We start from the raw sequence: 18,732 nt of genomic DNA on the forward strand, positions 1-18,732 counted from the left end.
AGGGGCTTCGGCAACCAGCCAGCTGCTGGGTGGGGGGTGATATGCTGAAAAACAAGCCACATTGGCAGGAACAGCACAACAGCCCTGCCAGGTCGGCCAGTTTGACAAAGTTCCAGATTTGGGGGATTTTGTCTATGTGTGTGTGTGTGTGTGTGTGTGTGTGTGTGCCTAGACGGGCTGGGAGATTCTGGGAGTTGCTTCCCCTCCTGCAGCAGGTGGAGGAAAGCCAGTTTCCCCCTGACCCTGAGGAAGAGTCTGACTCTTCTTCTTTCTCCCCGGGTTTATCTTCCGTCTCCAGCAGCCGCTCCTGCCCCTCCAGGCTTGGACTACCACGCCCATCCCGGCCGGGGAGGATGGGAGGTGCCCAACTTGGCAGAAGACGGCGCCCCAGGGCAGCCCCTGACGGGCGGAAGTGACGCGGTCCTGCCCGCCCCCTGCCTCAGAGTGACCCTTGACCTCCATAGGCGCCCTCCGCGGGGCAGCCGTTAGCAGCGCCCCTTCCCTTCCCTCCGTTCCCGGCCATGGAGGACGAGGAGGACTCGCCGCCCTCCGAGCGCCAGGTAGGTCCTCTCTCACAGCCCGGACTGCAGGTCCCAGCATCCCCAACCGGGGCCAGAGGGGCTTCTGTGCATTCCTCTCAGCCGGGACTACAGCACCCAGCGTCCCCAGCCGCGGGTGGAGGGGGTTCTGCGGGTTCCTCTCAGCCGGGGCGGGAAGGCTTCTTTGGGGAGGGCTGCCAAAGGTCTTGGGACTACAACACCCAGCGTCCCCAGCCTTGGGTTGGGCTGGAGGAGTGAATTTAGCCAGCATGGGATAGGGTGTCCTTCTTGAGAAGGGGTGGGGACTAGAAGACCTCCAGGGTCCCATCCAGCACCGTCCTTCTCTCATCTCAAGTCTTTTTGGACAGGGTGCTCAAGGAGGAGAATTGGGGTTAAGTCAATCCCGGTTCCAGCAAACCTGGTTTAATGCCAGAGTCCCCCTTCATAGACCCCTCCCCCCCAAACCTAGTTATATCTTCCTCTGATTATGAATTATTTCAGATTGGGGGGCGGCTTTCTCCCCTGCCTGAGTGAATTTGCCCAGAATGGGATAGAGTGTCCTCCTTGAGCGGGGGTGGAGGGGGGGTTGGACTAGAAGACCTCCAGGATCCCTTCCAGCTCTGTTCTTCTGTCATTTCAGGCTTGTTGGACATAGTGGGCAAGGGGACAATTGGGGTTAATCAATCCCGGTTCCAATGGAACTACAACTCCTAAGCTTCCCAGCCGGAGTGGTATCCAGTCAATTTAAGTCTTCTTGGTTATGCCAAGCATAATGAGCAACGGGGCAGCTGGTGTTAAATCATTTAATCCTGGCTCCAGCAAACAATGTTCGGGTTTCTGCGTGTATTTTAACATTTCTATTCGTCTTTTATTAGCGGTTCGGTTTTTTAAGTGTTGAAGTTGTGTTGCCGTGAGTGTGGGACTATAGCTAAAAATGGGAGGAGGAACACCCCTCCTTCTGCAAGGCTGTGTATTAATGATTGTGTCAATTTATTGGGCTAATTATTGTCTAACTGTCGTGTCTAAGCGTTCTTGCTTGCTTGCTTGTTTGTTTGCCAAAATGCTAACGTGTACTGGAAAAAAAGGCACTTTTCGTTACAGTTTTCTGTGATGGATACTTCCTTGTTATTCTTTATCCCTGGCTGAACTTCCAGTCACTTGTTTCCTTTTAACTTTATTTGCATTAATTCAAAGCCCACTTTCCCTGTGAATTGTTTGGCGTGCCTGCTAACTTCTATAAGTGCTCGAGAAATAAGCCTAAATCGAATTTAATTGCTGTTATTGCATGCCTCTCCTCTGTTTTACCCTGATTCTGTTTAGCCTGGCTAAACAGATTCTACAACTCGCCTAGTTGACACAATTGCTTGCCTAGATGACAGATAACCCTCGACACAATCCTCATTTAGTGACTGTTCAGTTACAGCCATGGTGAGAAAGGTCGTAAAATGGGGCGAAACTCACTTAACAGATATCTCATTTAACAACAGAAACTTTGGGGTCCACTGTTGTAAGTTGAGGTCCACCTGTATTTTATTTTCTCCTGTTATTTGGCTTCCGATTCTTTGATTAGACGGGAAGCTCTTTCTGGACACTGCCCTTTTCTGAATTGTAAAATTCTCGGTCAACTATGAAATGGTAACAGATTAGAACGAATCATGCCTCAGCACCGTAATTGTATGTGACAATAAGCCTACAAATCAGCAAACCTAAATATGTGTCGGTTTGTGATTTCCGAGTTTCTCTTTGGAGAGAATAATGCTCTTGTACTGTGTATTGGTTTGTAAACAGAAATAAAGCTTTACCTGACTGATGTTGCCGTTGTTTAACCACTTAAAAACAGAACCTTAAATTACCTTGTTTTTTTTTCTTCTGTTCTACACCATTCTATGGCGTTGGTTTTCCAGTCAGCTCTTAGTACTACACAACCCTTGACAGTTAAGGGTGTGTATTTGTTTTACTAAATGCGGCCAAACCCTTGGGTGGTTCTGAAACTGGTTTTGGGTCTTTCAAAACAAAGGAACAGAATTTTTCAGGATGCCAAGCGGTGTGTTTAAAGCGATTCCTCTCCTGCTTCTGCATAGGGCAGCCTTGGCACAGATCCTTCGTAACACAGGTACAATTTATTTGAAATGGTCCACTTGTGTGTGTTTGTGTGTGTGTTTGTGTGGTGATTTGTAAAGAGAAACAGCTCTTGAGGAGGTTTAGGATATTTCCCTTTCTTTTTCTTGTTTGGATGTAAAGATGAAACCATCGGCAGAGAGTTTGAACCGGATATTAAAATTGCTGCTTGGAAAATGGTTCTCAGAGATGCGCTTTATGGGAATAATTTGTTTTCATTTCTGAGTTCAAGTCAGTTTTCAAAAGTGCTAAGTCTTCTCTAAATCTCTGGGAAGAAAATGTCGGTTCTCTCCAATGTATATTATACTTTTGGTGTTTTTATCCCTCAGCTCAGCCTCTTAACGAGTTCCGACCTACGAACCCGCGTTCTCCAATTTGTAGAAGACAGGATTCAGACAACCATGGTAACTCATTTGCATACCTCTTCCAAGCAGGAACACGCCTGCTTTTATATCACGCCCCATTCCCTTGTCCTCATTTCCCTTCTAACCAAAATTAGAAAATTGTGGCTATAATAAATGTTAAACTGAGGCTGCTTAGTCATGTCCTAATCGGGCTTGAAAATTGCAGTTTATTAATTTGGCACAGGAATCTGCTCATTCTGGTTAGTCTCGGACAGTCAACCAAAATTGGGAGTCACCAAGACTTGGGCCCTGTCTGTAAAGAGAATATTATGGCCTCCAGGACAGCATAAGATCCCATATAAATGTGTGAATGTATGAATGCATGAATGTAAAGAAGCGTTATTACTCATAGTGGAGACTTCACTTTAAAGCTGTTGACTCAATATATGTAAAGAGAGTATTGTGGCCTCCAAAACTGCATAAGGAGAGAAGGAATTCTGTTCTAAGCTGGGCACCAAAGGTGATGATGAATTTGTAAGAATTTTTTTTCTGATTGGAAGTGATAAAGATGCTCAGTTTTTCATTTCAGATTTACGGCATTAATTTTTGGTTGCTCCAGATCAGAAGGTTATTAAGCTAGCTGAATACAGATAGTATCTGGGCATATTTTGGTTTGATAGAAGAGAATATGGGTAGCTCAGGTTGAATTGTGGGGTCCTTGGTGCCCTCTGAGCTTGGTTGTTTTCTTGCAGACGTTTCATGACCCAACTAGGTCATATTATCAGTGCTAGAAAGGAGTGGAGTATAAAGACGGGAGGGGAAGAAAGTACGACAACTGAGGTCCTTAGTGCTGTCCAAGCTTCGTTGTTTTCTCCCGGATGTTTCATGACTCAACTCGGTCATATCTAAGTAAAGCAAACCCCGCTCTCTTCTAGCACTGATGATGTGAGCTAGTTGGGATATGAAACGTCCAGGAGAAAACAACCCAGCTCGGAGAGTGCCAAAGACCTCCATATTTACATTTGGTTGAAGGTGAACTTTTTCTGTCTCCCTTCTGTCCGCAGTTAACTGGGATCGCCATTGGAGCTGCGGTGGCCTTGGCGCTGATTGGGATCGTTGTGTATTTTGTTTACAAGAAGGTGAAGGAATCGAGTAAGTTTGATCGCTTAGCACGAACCCGCCATGTCTGTGTAACACAGGCGAGCGGAAAGTGATTCTTTCTGCATGGTGGAGCAGTTGGGAGGGTTAACGAGATGGTTAAACCAGATTTGTCCGCCTCTTGGAAAGAATAAAAGGGTCATAATAACGCATCATAAATGGGTCGCCAAGAATCGAGAGCCAATTTGGTCCAGTGGTTAAGACACCAGGGTAGAAAGTAGGAGACGGCGAGTTCTAGTCCTGCCTTAGGCATGAAAGCCAGTTGGGTGAACTTGGGCCTGTCTCTCTGCCCAGCCCACCTCACAGGGTTGTTGTGGGGAGAATAGGAGGAGGACAGTGTGCAGTATATGCTCGCTGCCTTGAGTTGTCCTTGCAGGATGCCAACAAATAAAATGGACCTAAAGGAGAATCCTACGGAAAGTAAATTAGCCTGTGCTTTTCTTTCTGTCTCTTTGATATCGCTTCGGATTAGACCGTTTGTGGGCTTTGGGAAAGGGGACATCAAGGTGATGGATCTTCCTTTGCTTTTCAGAACAATCTCAGGCACACGTGCCCCAGTACAGGTTCCGCAAGAGAGACAAAGTGATGTTCTACGGACGTAAGATCATGCGGAAGGTAAGGGTTCGATCAGGGATGGAATCCACGATTGCTCTAAACCTTCCTGGGCTTCCGGTGGAAGAGACTATTTGGAGTCCAGACTTAAATTGTGGGTCTCTGAGCTCAGTTGTTTCCTCGCAGACGTTTCATGACCGAGCCAGGTAACATCATCCGTGCTAGAAAGGAGCGGGGTGTGTGAGGAGGAGGAGAAGGAAAAGGGGTTCCTGCTGTTCTCTTGAGCTTGGTTGTTTCCTTGCAGGCATCTCCTTGTCAAGCTAGGTAACATCATCAGTGCAAGCAGGGAGTGGGGTTTTCCTGTCATTTTACACCCTCCTCTTCTGGGCTTGCCTGTGCGATGAAGCAACGCCATTTGTGGTGGAGCTGATGTAGCACCCAATCCATAAAGTCCACAACAAATAGGAGTCAAAACCTTACCAGTTCAACCTTTCTTTGGGGTTTCATTTATCCTGGAAGGTAACCTGTGAGAAGATTGGGGTGTAGGTGTGCTCAGGATGACTAATAATATATAGAGATAGATAGATAGATAGATAGATAGATAGATAGATAGATAGATAGATAGATAGATATAGATAGATATAGATAGATATAGATATAGATATAGATATAGATATAGATATAGATATAATAATAAACCTTTATTGTCAAAGTACAACATGTGTACATTGAGATTAGCTGAGCCTCCCCCTGTGCTCTCTCCCCCAACACACAGTGACAACAAACCCTCCATCCTACCACACCATGTGAACCAACTACACCACACACCGGCCTCCCAAGTCAACTCTGCATAAGATTACATCCCATTCAAAAGCCTAACAGCCCACGGATAAAAGCTATTCTTCAGGCTGTTAGTACGGCTGGCTATATTCCTGTATCTCCTACCGGATGGTAGGAGAGTAAAGAGATACCGTCCAGGGTGTGAGTCATCCCTGAGAATCTTCCTCACTCTTCCAAGGCAGCGAGCCTTGGCGAGGTCATCCAGTGGTGTCAGGGAACAGCCCACAATATCTTGTGCTGTGCTCACTACCCTCTGTAATACTTTCCTATCCGCGGCTGTCAGACCGGCATACCAGATATAGATATAGATATAGATATAGATATAGATATAGATAAATGAACACTGTGGTCATAAATTGAGAATTATTTGAAATGTAGCTCGGGGTCTGGTCCCTTTGCAGTCAACTCTGAAAGTTCAGTAAGACATTTGCAAATTGTGTCCACACTTCTCAAAATCCCACCGGCCTTTCCTTTCAGGTTACAACTCTGCCGAACTCTCTAGTCGGCAACACGGTGCCTCGTCAGCGGATGCGGAAAAGGGCCAAGGTGTTGTCCTTGGCAAAGAGGTAAGGGTCACTGGACAATTTTGGCATTTCGGATAAAGCGTACATGGTTTCCTCGGCAAACTACAGACTTACAGAGTTGGGAGGAGACCTGGCAGGTTTTTCCGGTTCAAAATATCACTCAGTGGACTGTTGTGAGTTCGAGGACTCCGTGGATCGGGAACCCAAGAGACGACACCCCCCCCACCTCCCCAAATTCCCCGCCCCAGGAGCAGCGGAGAGGCGGAAGAGAGGAGGCCTAGAGTGGCTGCGATCTGGGCCTAGTGGTCCAGGGTCAGGGCGGAAGTTGCGAGGATTTTGCAAACCAAGCCAGGGTGGAGAAGGGTCAAAGGGGCTGGATCCTTCGCAGAGCCAAGGAAGGAGCAGTTGACGGCCCTTTGGTCTCCCTTGCAGGATCCTGCGCTTCAAGAAGGAGTCTCCCACCCTGCAGCCCAAGGACCCCCCGCCCTCCTTGCTGGAGGCCGACTTGACGGAGTTTGACGTCAAGAGTTCCCACCTGCCTTCCGAAGTCCTTTACATGCTCAAGAACGTCAGGTAGGCTGGCCGCCTCTTTTCCTCGGCTGAGGTCGGGATCGGAGCCACGGCTGAGCCTCTTCGGTTGGGCTCTTGGCCTTGCCCTCCCTGCCTGCTTTAGCAAACTCTTCCCTTCCCCCTTTCCTCCGTTTCCCCCCAGGGTTCTGGGTCACTTCGAGAAGCCCCTTTTCCTGGAGCTCTGCAAGCACATGGTCTTCGTGCAGCTGCACGAAGGGGAATATATCTTCCGGCCGGGACAGCTGGACAACAGCATCTATGTCGTGCAGGATGGGAAGTTGGAAGTCTGCATTCAAGAGAGCGTAAGGGATCATTCCGTATGGCGATAGGAAGGGCGGAAGGGAATATTTGGCGCTCGGGGTTGAACCGTGGGGTCCTTGGTGCTCTCTGAGCGTGGCTGTTTTCTTGCTGATGTTTCATTACCAAACTAGGGATCATGCTCCATGCTAGAAGGGAGTGGGGTGTCTGGAGAGGAGGAGGAGGAGGAGGAGGAGGAGGAGAAGAGTGTGGGGTCCTTGATGCTCTCTGAGCTCGGTGCTTTCCTTGCAGACATTTCATGACCCAACTGGGGAAGATCATCAGTGCTAGAAGGGAGTGGGGTTTGGGAAGAGGATTGTGGGGTCTTTGATGCTCTCTGAGCTGGGTGGTTTTCTTGCACACGTTTCATGACCCAACTAAGTGACATCCTCAGTGCTAGAAGGGAGTGGGGTGTCTGGAGAGGAGGAGGAGGAGGAGGAGGAGGAGGAGGAGGAGGAAGGCTGTGCGGTGCTTGGTGCTCTCTGAACCTGGGTGTAATCTTGCAGACGTTTCATGACCCAACTAGCGTACATCCTCACTGCTAGAAGGGAGTGGGGTGTGTGGAGATGAGAAGAAGGAGGGGGGCAGAAAAGCAGAGGAGGAGGAGGACTGTGGGGTCCTGCTTGTTTCCTTGCAGACCTCACATGACCCAGCTAGGTAGCATCATCACACCAACAACACTGATGGTATTGCCTAGTTGGGTACTGAAACGTCTTCAAGAAAAGAACCAACCTCAGAGCTACTTCATATAAGCAGGGCACACTCGCTAGCACTTGTGGATGGCAAACAACCCAGCAGTTGTCCCTTATAAACCTGGTTTGTGGAACCAACGTGGTCTTTGCCATAGGCTTTAAAGCGTGCAACCGGAGTGTCTTTCTTCGTTCAACTTTTCTCAGGATGGCACAGAGATGGTGGTGAAGGAGGTCTTGGCCGGAGACAGCGTGCACAGTCTTCTCAGCATTTTGGACGTCATCACGGTGAGTCCCGCAACCCACTTGGCTCCTTTCCTGGCTTTCCAAGTGGTGCTCTGTCCCTTTCTTTTGACTTTGAAGAAGTGGGCGGGGCTTCCTGGAAGGAAACGGAAGGATGAAGGTGGAAGAGTCCAATCCGAGAGCTGGCTTCACCTAGCGGCGATGTGGCAAATTTGGTTCCTGGCTTTGCCTTGGCCAAGTTCAAGGTTACAACGGCACTGGGGGAAAAGTTTTTCATACTTAAGCCGTTGCCAGTTGCCAAGGGATGTTGCAACAGTCGTAAGTGTGAGGACCAGTTATAAGTAAGAGTGCCATTGTAACTTCAAACAGTCACCAAAGAAATGCGTTTGTGGAGGTTCTCACTCATCCATGTCATAGTTCTCTCAAAAGTGCTTCTTCCAGGAGACGACCGGACTGATGTTGTTGTTGTTTTCCCCCGCGAGGAAGAAGGAACAAAATCGCAACCGAGGAAGCTCCATGGATGAGAAGCAAAACGGTTGTAAGTAGGTCTGAAAACGTGTTGGGTTTCCTTTCCCTCCTAGGGCCATCCTGCTCCTTATAAAACCGTTTCTGCGCGAGCCGCCACGCAGGCAACCATTCTGCGTCTCCCAGCCAACGCATTTCAGGACGTCTTCCAGAAATATCCCGAGACCCTCGTCAGAGTCGTGCAGGTGAGGCTGGGCGTCTCCTCCTCTGGAGCAAGTTTGGAGCCGAGGTTTCTTAGTTTCTCGTAAATTTCCAGAAGAGGCTTCTTACGTTTTCGTTAAAAATTTGATGGTCGGGTCACCCAAGGCAGACCAGAAACGGAAGTTGGGAGAATAGGCCCACTCGAATAAACCTAAACAAATAAATAACCTTAAGTAGACCTCCTTTGTGGAAAGTTTCACGGTCAAGCTCTTCTACGCCTTTGGGGGAGTGTCTCTGATTCCATCGGACTTGTAGAAGGAAAGGAAAGTGACCTTGATGAAAAAAGGCTAGAACAGAAAGGGGGATGAGACAGTCTTAAAGACCAGAGCGAGAAGGTAACTTTGGGCAGAACACTCCCCTAATTCTTTGGAGCATAAGGGGAGGAAGAGGTGTCATCTTCCTTCATGGCATCAGAGTAGCTAAGGTGCACTACAGGTGATCTTCAACTTACGGCCAGAATTGAGCCCAAAATTGATGTTGATGATAATAATAATAATAATAATAATAATAATAATAATAATAATAATAATAATAATGATGATGATGATGATGATGATGATAATAATTTCATTTCTATACCGCCCTTCTCCTGAAGGACTCAGGGCGGTGTACAGGGCAATAAATACAATAAAAATACAATGTACAAAAGTTAAGAAAGAATTAAATAATGTAGCCCAATTACAATAAAAATTAATAAAATTTAATATTAAAATACCCCACACCAGGGGTCAGCAACCTGAAACAGTGAAAGAGCCACTCGGAACCGGTTGCCTCACAAAAGGAAAAACTGGGAGCCGCAAAAAATGTGTGCACATGCGCGTACATGCGCACATGCACAGAACAGGGTTTGACTGAAGAGGAGCCAAGGCGAGATATGCACCTACCCTGCATATTTGAATTGATTGGTTGAACTTTTGTAGTCCCACTTTTTTTTTTGGACTGCACATAGCAGAGGACTGGGAGCCGCAGGAGACGGCTGAAAGAGCCACATGCGGCTCCGGAGCCGCGGGTTGCAGACCTGTGCCCCACACCCATCAGGCCAGGCCGGCTTGTTCAAATAAGTAAGTTTTTAGGTCACGGCGGAAGGAGCGAAGGTCGGGTGCCATCCGGAGCTCAACCGGTAAACAGTTCCAAAGGTCTGGAATAAGTCACCTTTTTCAGCGCCGCTGTAACTTCGGTAACTAAATGAACTACTGTTAAGTCAAGGACTGCTCGCATATCAGCCCAAAGAGCCAAAAAACAAAATGTGGAGTTACTTTTGAGTAGCTCTTTAGCCACCCAGTTCCGAACTCACCGAGAGAGGTGCTATAAAACTGACCAAAAAAATATATGATAAAAACCACCATTTCTGCTTTCGCTCCCTGCCTAGATCATCATGGTGAGGCTGCAGAGAGTCACTTTCCTAGCTTTGCACAACTACCTGGGACTGACCACCGAACTCTTCAGCTCCGTAAGTGAAACCTGGTGGTGGACACTGGCAAATTTTGGGAACATACCGGTTGAAGAGACCTCATTGGTCTTCTAGTCCAACCCCCTGTGCCCAAGGGGATGCTTGCCTAAAATGGCTGTGGAAATGGTTGGCCCCAGTTGGGTGGCCTCTAAAAGCCCTTCCACACACAGGTAGTTTGTGGTGGTTAATAAATTTAATGATAGATAGATAGATAGATAGATAGATAGATAGATAGATAGATAGATAGAAGACATAGATAGATAGATGATAGATAGATAGATGATAGATAGATAGATAGATAGATAGATAGATAGATAGATAGATAGATAGATAGATAGATAAATAGATAAATAGGTAGATAGATAGAAGACATAGATAGACAGACAGACAGACTATGAATGGATAGATCAATTGAGTGGATAGATAAGATGGATAGATAATACTAGATAGATGGATGGGATAGATAGGAAGAAAAAGGAAGGAAAAAAAGAGAAAGAAAGAAAAGCAAGCCTGCTCTTGTCTTAGTATTTGCTCTTACGGCCCCACCTTGGCATGGTTAGATTAGAAGCTTTTGTCAGTTGTGGGGAGTTGAAGAACTGGGGTGCAGCTTTGGGCTCTCTGCGGCTACCCGCCCAGCCCCAGGGCTTCCTGACCCACATTTGCCTCTTCCGCCCTCCCAGGAGAGCCAGGCCATCCCCCTGGTCTCGGTTGCCAGCGTCACCTCTGGGGGCAACACCAGCCGGGTGGTCAAAAGGCAGCTGTCCAACCTGTCCGAGGAAGAGCGGGCCGAGAGGCTGGAGAGACACGCTGCCTTGGAGACTGCAGGTGAAGCTTTGCCCTCTCGCCCAGGGCACTTCTGGAGAAGTCCCGTCGGCTCAGCAAGGACTTTGTGCGTTTCAGAGGGGCAGCCCCATTGATCAGGCTTCTGCTTGGCACGGGCGTGGGGGGGGAGGGGGCGCCTGTACGATGAGACACTTTTTTTGGACTAGGTGAAGTTAAGGGCAGAGATGAATTGATCTGTGGCTGCTTCCTCTCTCTCTCTCTCTCTCTCTCTCTCTCTCTCTCTCTCTCTCTCTCTCTCTCTCTCTCTTTCTCCCTTCCTCCCTTCCTTCCTTCCTTCCTTCCTTCCTTCCTTCCTTCCTTCCTTCCTTCCTTCCTTCCTCTCTCTCTTTCTTTCTTTCTCTCTCTCTCTCTTTTTCTTTCTCTCTCTCTTTCATTCTGTGGGTTGGGTTAGCTCAAGAGAGAGGACAACAGACTTCGCCCCAGCTAGGGAGCCCTCAGTCCTGGCTTAGAAATCGCGAGAGCTGGATTCCAACCAAGCCCCTCACCTCCAACCAAGCCCACCACAACACAGCTCGGCCCTCTGGGCAAATCCTTTCAAGATGGATTGTTTCCATTTGCCAGCAAATTCCTTTGCTGTGAGGAAGTCAGCTGAGATGTTCTCCATTCTAGATTCTGGAAGACTTCCCGGCTCAGAGCCTCCGCTCCGAAGAAGCTTGTCTTTGACCACCCCCGCCGGATATACCCAGGCTACAGGTGAGCGAGAGAGGTCTGGAAAAGTTCTGCAGCTGTACAGCTAGTTCTCGTCTTTAACTGAGTCCAAAATTTCCGTTGCTAAGCGAGATATTTGTTAAGGGAGTTATGCCCCATTTTTATGGCCTGTCTCGCCACAGTTCTTCAACTGGCAACACAGTTGTTAAGTGAATCTGGCTTCCTTATTAACTTTGCTTATCAGAAGGGCACAAAGGGGGATCGCGTGACCCTCCCCCGGGATGCTGCGACCGTCATAAAGGTGAACCGGTTGCCGAATGGCCTAATTTTGATCACGTGACCACGGGTTTGCTGCAAAGGTCGTGTGGAAAACAGACCTAAGTGGCTTTTTGGGGGGCTGTTGTAATTTTGGTCACTAAACAAATGGCCGTAAATTGAGGACTGTCTGTACATGCTCTTCTGGGTCACTTGCTATAGGTAGGTAGGTAGATAGATATAGATATAGATATAGATATAGATATGTGGATGGAAAGGGATGCGGTGGTTCAGTGGGTTAGGACGCTGAGCTTGTCGATCAGAAGGTCGGCAGTTTGGCAGGTCGAATCCCGAGTGCCGCGTAACAGAGTGGAGCGCCTGTTACTCGTCCCAGCTTCTGCCAACCTAGCAGTTTGAAAGCACGTAAAAAATGCAAGTAGAAAAATAGGGACCACTCCGGTGGGAAGGTAACAGCGTTCCGTGCGCCTTTGGCGTCTAGTCATGCCAGCCACATGACCACGGAGACGTCCTCGGACAAGCGCTGGCTCTTCGGCTTTGAAACGGAGATGAGCACCGGCCCCTAGAGTCAGAAACGACTAGCACGCACGTGCGGGGGAACCTTTACCTTTACCTTTTATGTGGATGGAAAAGCTGCAGGTGGTTGGCAGGGTAGAGAGCCTGACATTGGTCCTCCTCCGTCCTTTATCTGTAGGTAACTCAGCTGGAGCTAAAGTAGACTTGGATGTGGCCTGCGACAGACCCCGCATTGAGACTGACGCCTCTTCCTCCAACACAACTTCACACAAGGTATCTTTTCTAGGCCTCCTTGCTGCCTTCCCAGTTAAACTACCAATAGAAGAGAATATTCCTAGCTCAGGGTGCATGATGATGGGTCATGAGATGTCTGCAAGAAAACTTACCAAGCTCAGAGAGCACCAAGGACCCCACAGTTCAACCAGGAGTTGCAAATATTCTTCCTTCATGCCTCACGTTTAGCACAAACGTGGCCTTTTTAAAAAAAAAAAAGTAAAATGTCAAAACGGCTCATTGGATTGCTTGTTGATTTGATCTCTGCAAATGCCACATTGCTAGGAGCTTCTTTGCCCACAGTCTTCTCCCCCCTCCCCCCCCAAACGTCTCCATTATTTTCCTGCCGTCTTTCGACTGCGCCGTTTGCTCCGTGCTGAGTTTTTCTCTCTTCTATGCATTGGGACGTGTGTGTGTGTGTGTGTGTGTGTGTGTGTGTGTGTGTGTGTGTTTAATTTACCCCATTTGGAGACGTCAGGTTAGGAAACCGTATTAAAAACCCCAACAGTTTTTTTTCTTTTTTTTTAAAGTCAATTTTGCTAGGCTGCAAAATAAACCTTTGTGACTTTGTGACCCTGGCAACGTTTGGCATTACAGACAAGGAATACCTGTCTCCCTGCGGGCCGCTGACTGTCTTGACTCTGAAATATTTAATGTCGTTGGCTTCCGCCCTGGATTTATTGACGCTCAGAGCAAGTTTCATTTCCGTCTTCCTTGGCGGAGGTTGAGAGTCAAAGACGAGAAAAGTTTAACGTTTTCTGGATGCCAAGATCTAGTTGCTGGCTGGACTCGGAGTAAAGGGGGGGTGGGGGTGGTCCTTGACTTAGCAGCAGTTGGTTTAGTGACCATTCAAAGTTACAACCTGGTGGGGCAGTGATTAGGGTGCCGGTTGCAAGCTCTTTCAGAAAGACCATGAGTTTGCTTAAGGACTCTTGATTGTTCACTTCATGTCCCTTGTAAAAATGGTCATCAAGTCGGCACGGACTCCGCAAACCCAATGATTTACGACAGACATTCCGGTCTCAACGGTGCTTATAAGTCCAGGACTACCTCTAGTTCTGTTGTTAATCTGCAGTGTGAAAAGTGACCCCTGGGCTTTTCTATCTCCCCCCCCCCACCCCTATCCCCACCCCAACCCCCAGCCCATCTTGAAGAAAACCGTGACGGTGACCGAAATGCCCTCGGCTGTCTTCCATTACGTCCAGAACAACGTGCCCAGTGCCACCAAGCAGGTCAACACCATCTTAGAAGCTGCCAAAAAGGATCTTCTGACTCTGATGAAGCTGGACGTGAGTGATCTTAGCGGGGTGGGATCAACCGTTCGGAGCATTGCTTTCTAGCTTAGGCACCTCGCAGGCTTTTAACATTCTTTTTTTTTCTTTTTTTCTTTTAAAAAAAAGTTTAAAGCAATCTCCCTTCTCTTGGGCTACAGATCCCCTTGTCACCCCTCGTCCTTCTCTTCATTAAAGTTTCCAAGTAGCAAGTCTGCAGCAGCTCCATTTCTAAAACCCAATTCCTTAGGGTTGGTTTCCCCCCCCCCACCCACCCACCCACCCTCTGGTTCAAAATTTGGTCACCTCGGTGTAGTTATTTCCCTCCAGATCGACCTGCCCCCCCACCCCCAGTTAGAAGAGAACATGGGGGCTTCTGCCCCCACGTCATGAAATCTATTTTAGTCTGTGCCGCTAACCAAAGAAACGAGTGTTCTTTCTCTCTCTCTCTCTCTCTCTCTCTCTCTCTCTCTCTCTCTCTCTCTCTCTCTCTCTCTCTCTCTTTTTCTTTTGGCGTCGTCGCTTGCTTGTTTAGGACCCCTCTCTCCTGAACGGGAAAGTGATGCTCCATCAGGTGGCCGCAGGGACGGTGGTGTCCCGGCAAGGCGACCAGGTGAGTGTTGAACACACGGGCAGGTGTGTGTGAGTGAGTGAGTGAGAGAGAGTGACGCTTGGGCCAAATGGCAGGGACGTGTGTCACACGATTGGCGTGCTGGACTCGCTCTCTCGTAGGACGTCAGCATCCGCTTTGTGATCTCGGGGGCCTTGCACGTCTACCAGCGGAAGATCGACTCGGAGGAGGAGACGTGCCTGTTCATCACCCACCCGGGGGAGCTGGTGGGGCAGCTGGCTGTGCTCACGGGAGAGCCCCTGATTTTCACCATCAAGGCCAACCGCGATTGTTCCTTCTTGGCTATCTCCAAGTCCCACTTCTACGAGTGAGTCCCGTCTTTCCTTCTTCCTGGGCCAGGCCGTCCTCGGCTTACGACAGTTTCGTTGAGTCACAAGGGCACTAAAAAAGCGACACAATGGTTTTTTCGCGTTTATGACCGTCGCAGCATCCCCTCCCCCTGTGGTCACCTGATCAGAATTCAGACACTTGGCGACCGACTCTCATTTACGACGGTCGCAGCGTCCCTGTGTGTGTGTGTCTGTGTGTGAGTGAGACGTGATCCCCTTTTGCGACTTTCTGACAGCCAAAGTCAACGGGGAAGCCGGATTCACTTTAACGGCCATGTTACTAACTTAGCATCTGCAGCGATTTCCTTAAAAAGCTGCAAAACGGGGCAAAGCTCCCTTAACAAGTGCCTCGCTTAACAGCAGAAATTTTGGGCTCGACTGTGACCGTAAACCGAGGACTGTCTGCGTTCTTGATTCTGATAAGAGTGATTTCGCCCAGGACTCTCGTTGACTCCTTCACATCGGGTAGGCTGAAATGGTGCTAGAATTCCCTGTTGCCTAGCTCGAAGCGTTCACATCTTCCTACTTCTCCCAAGTCCTCGGAAGACGCCCCTTGCCTTTCCTGCAAAGGTTGTACTTTTTTTCTTGCTGGTCCACACCCCAAAGATTCACAGAAGGGTGGGGAAGAAGGCAGCTGAGCGAGGACATTAATGGCCCCTTGCCCAGGGTGGTATCAACAGAACCAGCTGAGCAGGGATGCCCCAGCCTTTGCTAGTGGCATGCCTCTGCCACAGGATTCAGTCAGGAGCAGCTGCCAGCTAATTACACACTTAGACTTGACACCCAGCTGTGATGTGCTAAATACAGGGTACTTGTCTTCTAGCTAAGGGCACGGTAGGAGGGCTCTTGGATCCAGCTTTAATTAAACTATCACTGGGATGCCTGGAGAAGGAAGGAAGGCAGCAGGAAGATGTTCAGATTAGGACTTTGGTACATCCTTGCTTAACAGGAGAGAGAGAGAGAGAGAGAGAGAGAGAGAGAGAGAGAGAGAGAGAGAGAGAGAGAGAGAGAGATGATGGAAGATGGATGGATGGATAGACACAGCTAGAGACAGATAGATAGATAGATAGATGATAGATAGATAGATGATAGATAGATGATAGATAGATAGATGATAGATAGAGAGAGAGAGAGAGAGAGAGAGAGATAGAGAGATAGATAGGAAATAGGGAGAAGGAAAGAGAGAGAGAGAGAGTAAACGTTCAATAGAAGATGCCATAGATAGATACATGGATAGATGATGGATGATAGAAAGATAGACGCAATACATACAGATATACATGCCGGTTGCTAAATGCCCAAATTTTGATCCCATGTCTGCAGGGATGCTGTGACGGTCATAAGGCCTTGCAAGGGTCTTTTTTAGTACCGCTGTAGCTTCGAACGGTTACTAAACAAATCGTTGTAAGCCAAGGACTAGCTCCTTTGCGGGGGCCTTGCAGGCCACCGTATTCTTAACTGCCTAGTGCCAAGATGCTTTGAATTGGCCCCTATTGCAAACCTCTCTTATGGGTCTGCCCTCCCAGGATCATGCGTGAGCAGCCCACCGTGGTCCTGGGTGTGGCTCACATGGTGGTGAAGCGCATGTCGTCCTTTGTGAGGCAAGTTGACTTCGCCCTGGATTGGATGGAGGTCGAAGCCGGACGCGCCGTTTACAGGTAGGAGCTCGGGAATCGCCCGGGGGGGTGACGGAAGGGCTGGTCCTCCTCTTTACTCGGGACTGAGTGGCCTCTTCCGAGCCTCCTCGGGGCTCAATCTTTCTTTCTCCATTCCCAAGACCAGTCCTACCTTCTTTCCCGCCACCGTCCTTCTCTCTTTTAATCCCTTTCTCTTTCCCAGGCAAGGGGATCATTCAGACTGCACCTACATTGTCCTGAATGGACGGCTCCGCTCGGTCATCAAGTTGGACGATGGGAAGAAACACATGACCGGCGAATACGGCCGGGGGGACCTGATTGGCGTGGTAAGGAGAGGAGGAGGAGGGGGAGGGGCTGGCTGACCTGCTTGGCTTGGGTTTAGAAGCCATTCCGTGACCGTCTCGTGGAAGGTGAGATAGGCCAGGGATGATTGGAACGACCACGTTATCCAAGGCGTCAAAGGAGATAAACCAGGAAGGTCCAGCTTCTGGCCATTTTAGCCCATAAGCTGGATCAGGAGCTATTTAAGTGAAGGAGCTGAATCCCGCTGCAGTATCCTTTAAGGATACTAATGTGTGTTTGTGTGTGTGTGTGTGTGTGTGTGTGTTTCTTTACACACAATCCTCATCTTATGACCCCCCACCGAGCCCCAGATTTAGTAGTAACATATAGCTGTGGATCACTTGAAGTGCTCCTCCTGTTTGAGTGGCTGCAGTATCGCTTTTCGCCACCTGCAGCGGTGGCGCTGTGGCATAGCAGAAGCCACATCAGCCCAGTCCTCTGGCCGCTGTTTCCAAAGATGAGATGCTTTCAATTCCTGGTGTCTGTCAAAAAGATGAGCCAAAAAGTCAACGTTGGAGGAACGGACCTCACGCTCTCTCCCCATTGAGGGGAGGGGGTCCTTTGCACCACTCAGGCGACCCTTGAAGACACAGATCAAGCTCCGGCTGGCCTCCACGACTCTTTAAAAGAACACAAATGACCAGCGGTCTGCAAGGCGTGGAAATCTTTCCGTTCCCCACCGTCCAGTCAGAGCTGAAGAAGCTTCTTGGAGGAGAAGCGAAACGTCTTCAAAGGGAAAACAAAAAAGTCCAGTGGCCTCCTGGGGGGGGGGAAGCACCTTTGGGGCTGCCATCACCTGGATGGCTGAGAATCTCCATAGACTCTCTTAAGGACACTGGCAAGGAAGGTGGTAAAATAATAATAATAATAATAATTTAATTTCTATACCGCCCTTCTCCCGAATGGGGCAAAACTCACTTAATAACTATCTCGCTTGGGCTCAGTCGTGCTCGTAAGTTGAGGACTACCTGTGTGGTCTGCGAAATGCAGTTCCCGAGTACGGTATGTGTTTCGTGGGCAACTTCTCTTTAAGTAAACTCTGCAGCAAAACGAGGCGAGCTTCCTTCACAGCAGCGGGCCGACTCAGCCCTGGTGATATATCACCGCGAATCTGAAATTAAATTAGCCGGAGCTGCTCGGAGCCAGCTGGTGAGGCAGCAAATTCCATTATACGCTCCAGGAGAGGAGGATAAAATAGCCAGTGCTTAAACTTCCTAGTTAATTTAGCTCCTAAATATTAGCAAGATGGGGCAAGGAGCAAAAGCACTTGATTTCGTGGCGATCCTGAAGGGCTCCTCCCTCTTTCTCGCAGCTGCCGCCTTTCCTCCTGCAGAGAGGAAAGATCAGGGCTCCCGTTTTAACAACGGCGGCAAGAAAAGTCATGAAAAGGGGGGCAAGGCTCGCCTCGCCCGTTTCCCACTTTGCAACCTGAACGTTGGGCTCCATTGCGGCCATGAGCCGAGGACTGCCTGAAGGAAGTAGAATTGCAAATAGAAGTCGATCCCGTCGTCTCCTGGGGATCGGCCCAAAGTAACCCAGCCGGCTTTCGTATCCAAGGTGGGACTAGAACTCACCGTCTCCCGGCGATTGGTCCAAAGTCGCCCAGCAGACTCATGCCTAAGACAGAACTAGAACTCACCGTTTCTTTGTGATTGGCCCAGGGTCACCCAGCTGACTTTTCATGGCTAAGACAGGACGTGAACTCACCGTTTCCTGCTTTCTGGCTTGGCGTTAGCCCAAACTGGCGCTCTATAAATTATGGTTTATAAAAAGAACCGATAAGCCAGCATTGTGAAGCAGGGAGTGAGAATGGTCTCCACAGTAGCTCTTTACAAGCCTGGATTCCAGCGAGCAGCAGCTAAAACGTCGAGGTTAAACTGAACACCACGGGTGCTGACTTTGGGCAAATGTTTCTCGGC

General features: G+C 48.9%; 1 protein-coding gene across 2 annotated transcripts in view; it reads left to right on the forward strand.

The window, feature by feature from the left end:
- Nucleotides 1-332: 332 nt before the first annotated feature.
- PNPLA7 (patatin like domain 7, lysophospholipase) overlaps nucleotides 333-18,732 on the forward strand; it is a 52,751-nt gene continuing 34,351 nt past the window's right edge. For both annotated transcript variants that reach the window (XM_083375030.1, XM_083375031.1), the window contains exons 1-18: nucleotides 333-560; nucleotides 2,987-3,061; nucleotides 4,066-4,153; nucleotides 4,692-4,774; nucleotides 6,029-6,117; nucleotides 6,508-6,648; nucleotides 6,788-6,947; nucleotides 7,839-7,919; nucleotides 8,456-8,584; nucleotides 9,970-10,050; nucleotides 10,731-10,875; nucleotides 11,503-11,586; nucleotides 12,509-12,603; nucleotides 13,746-13,892; nucleotides 14,410-14,487; nucleotides 14,607-14,812; nucleotides 16,361-16,492; nucleotides 16,674-16,797. In XM_083375030.1, the coding sequence (XP_083231156.1) occupies nucleotides 522-560; nucleotides 2,987-3,061; nucleotides 4,066-4,153; nucleotides 4,692-4,774; nucleotides 6,029-6,117; nucleotides 6,508-6,648; nucleotides 6,788-6,947; nucleotides 7,839-7,919; nucleotides 8,456-8,584; nucleotides 9,970-10,050; nucleotides 10,731-10,875; nucleotides 11,503-11,586; nucleotides 12,509-12,603; nucleotides 13,746-13,892; nucleotides 14,410-14,487; nucleotides 14,607-14,812; nucleotides 16,361-16,492; nucleotides 16,674-16,797 (1,977 nt within the window). In that variant the 5' untranslated portion in view covers nucleotides 333-521. The remainder of the gene's footprint in view (nucleotides 561-2,986; nucleotides 3,062-4,065; nucleotides 4,154-4,691; nucleotides 4,775-6,028; nucleotides 6,118-6,507; nucleotides 6,649-6,787; nucleotides 6,948-7,838; nucleotides 7,920-8,455; nucleotides 8,585-9,969; nucleotides 10,051-10,730; nucleotides 10,876-11,502; nucleotides 11,587-12,508; nucleotides 12,604-13,745; nucleotides 13,893-14,409; nucleotides 14,488-14,606; nucleotides 14,813-16,360; nucleotides 16,493-16,673; nucleotides 16,798-18,732) is intronic.

Source organism: Vipera ursinii (genome assembly GCF_947247035.1).
Source record: "Vipera ursinii genome assembly, chromosome: 16".
Lineage (NCBI taxonomy): Eukaryota > Metazoa > Chordata > Lepidosauria > Squamata > Viperidae > Vipera > Vipera ursinii.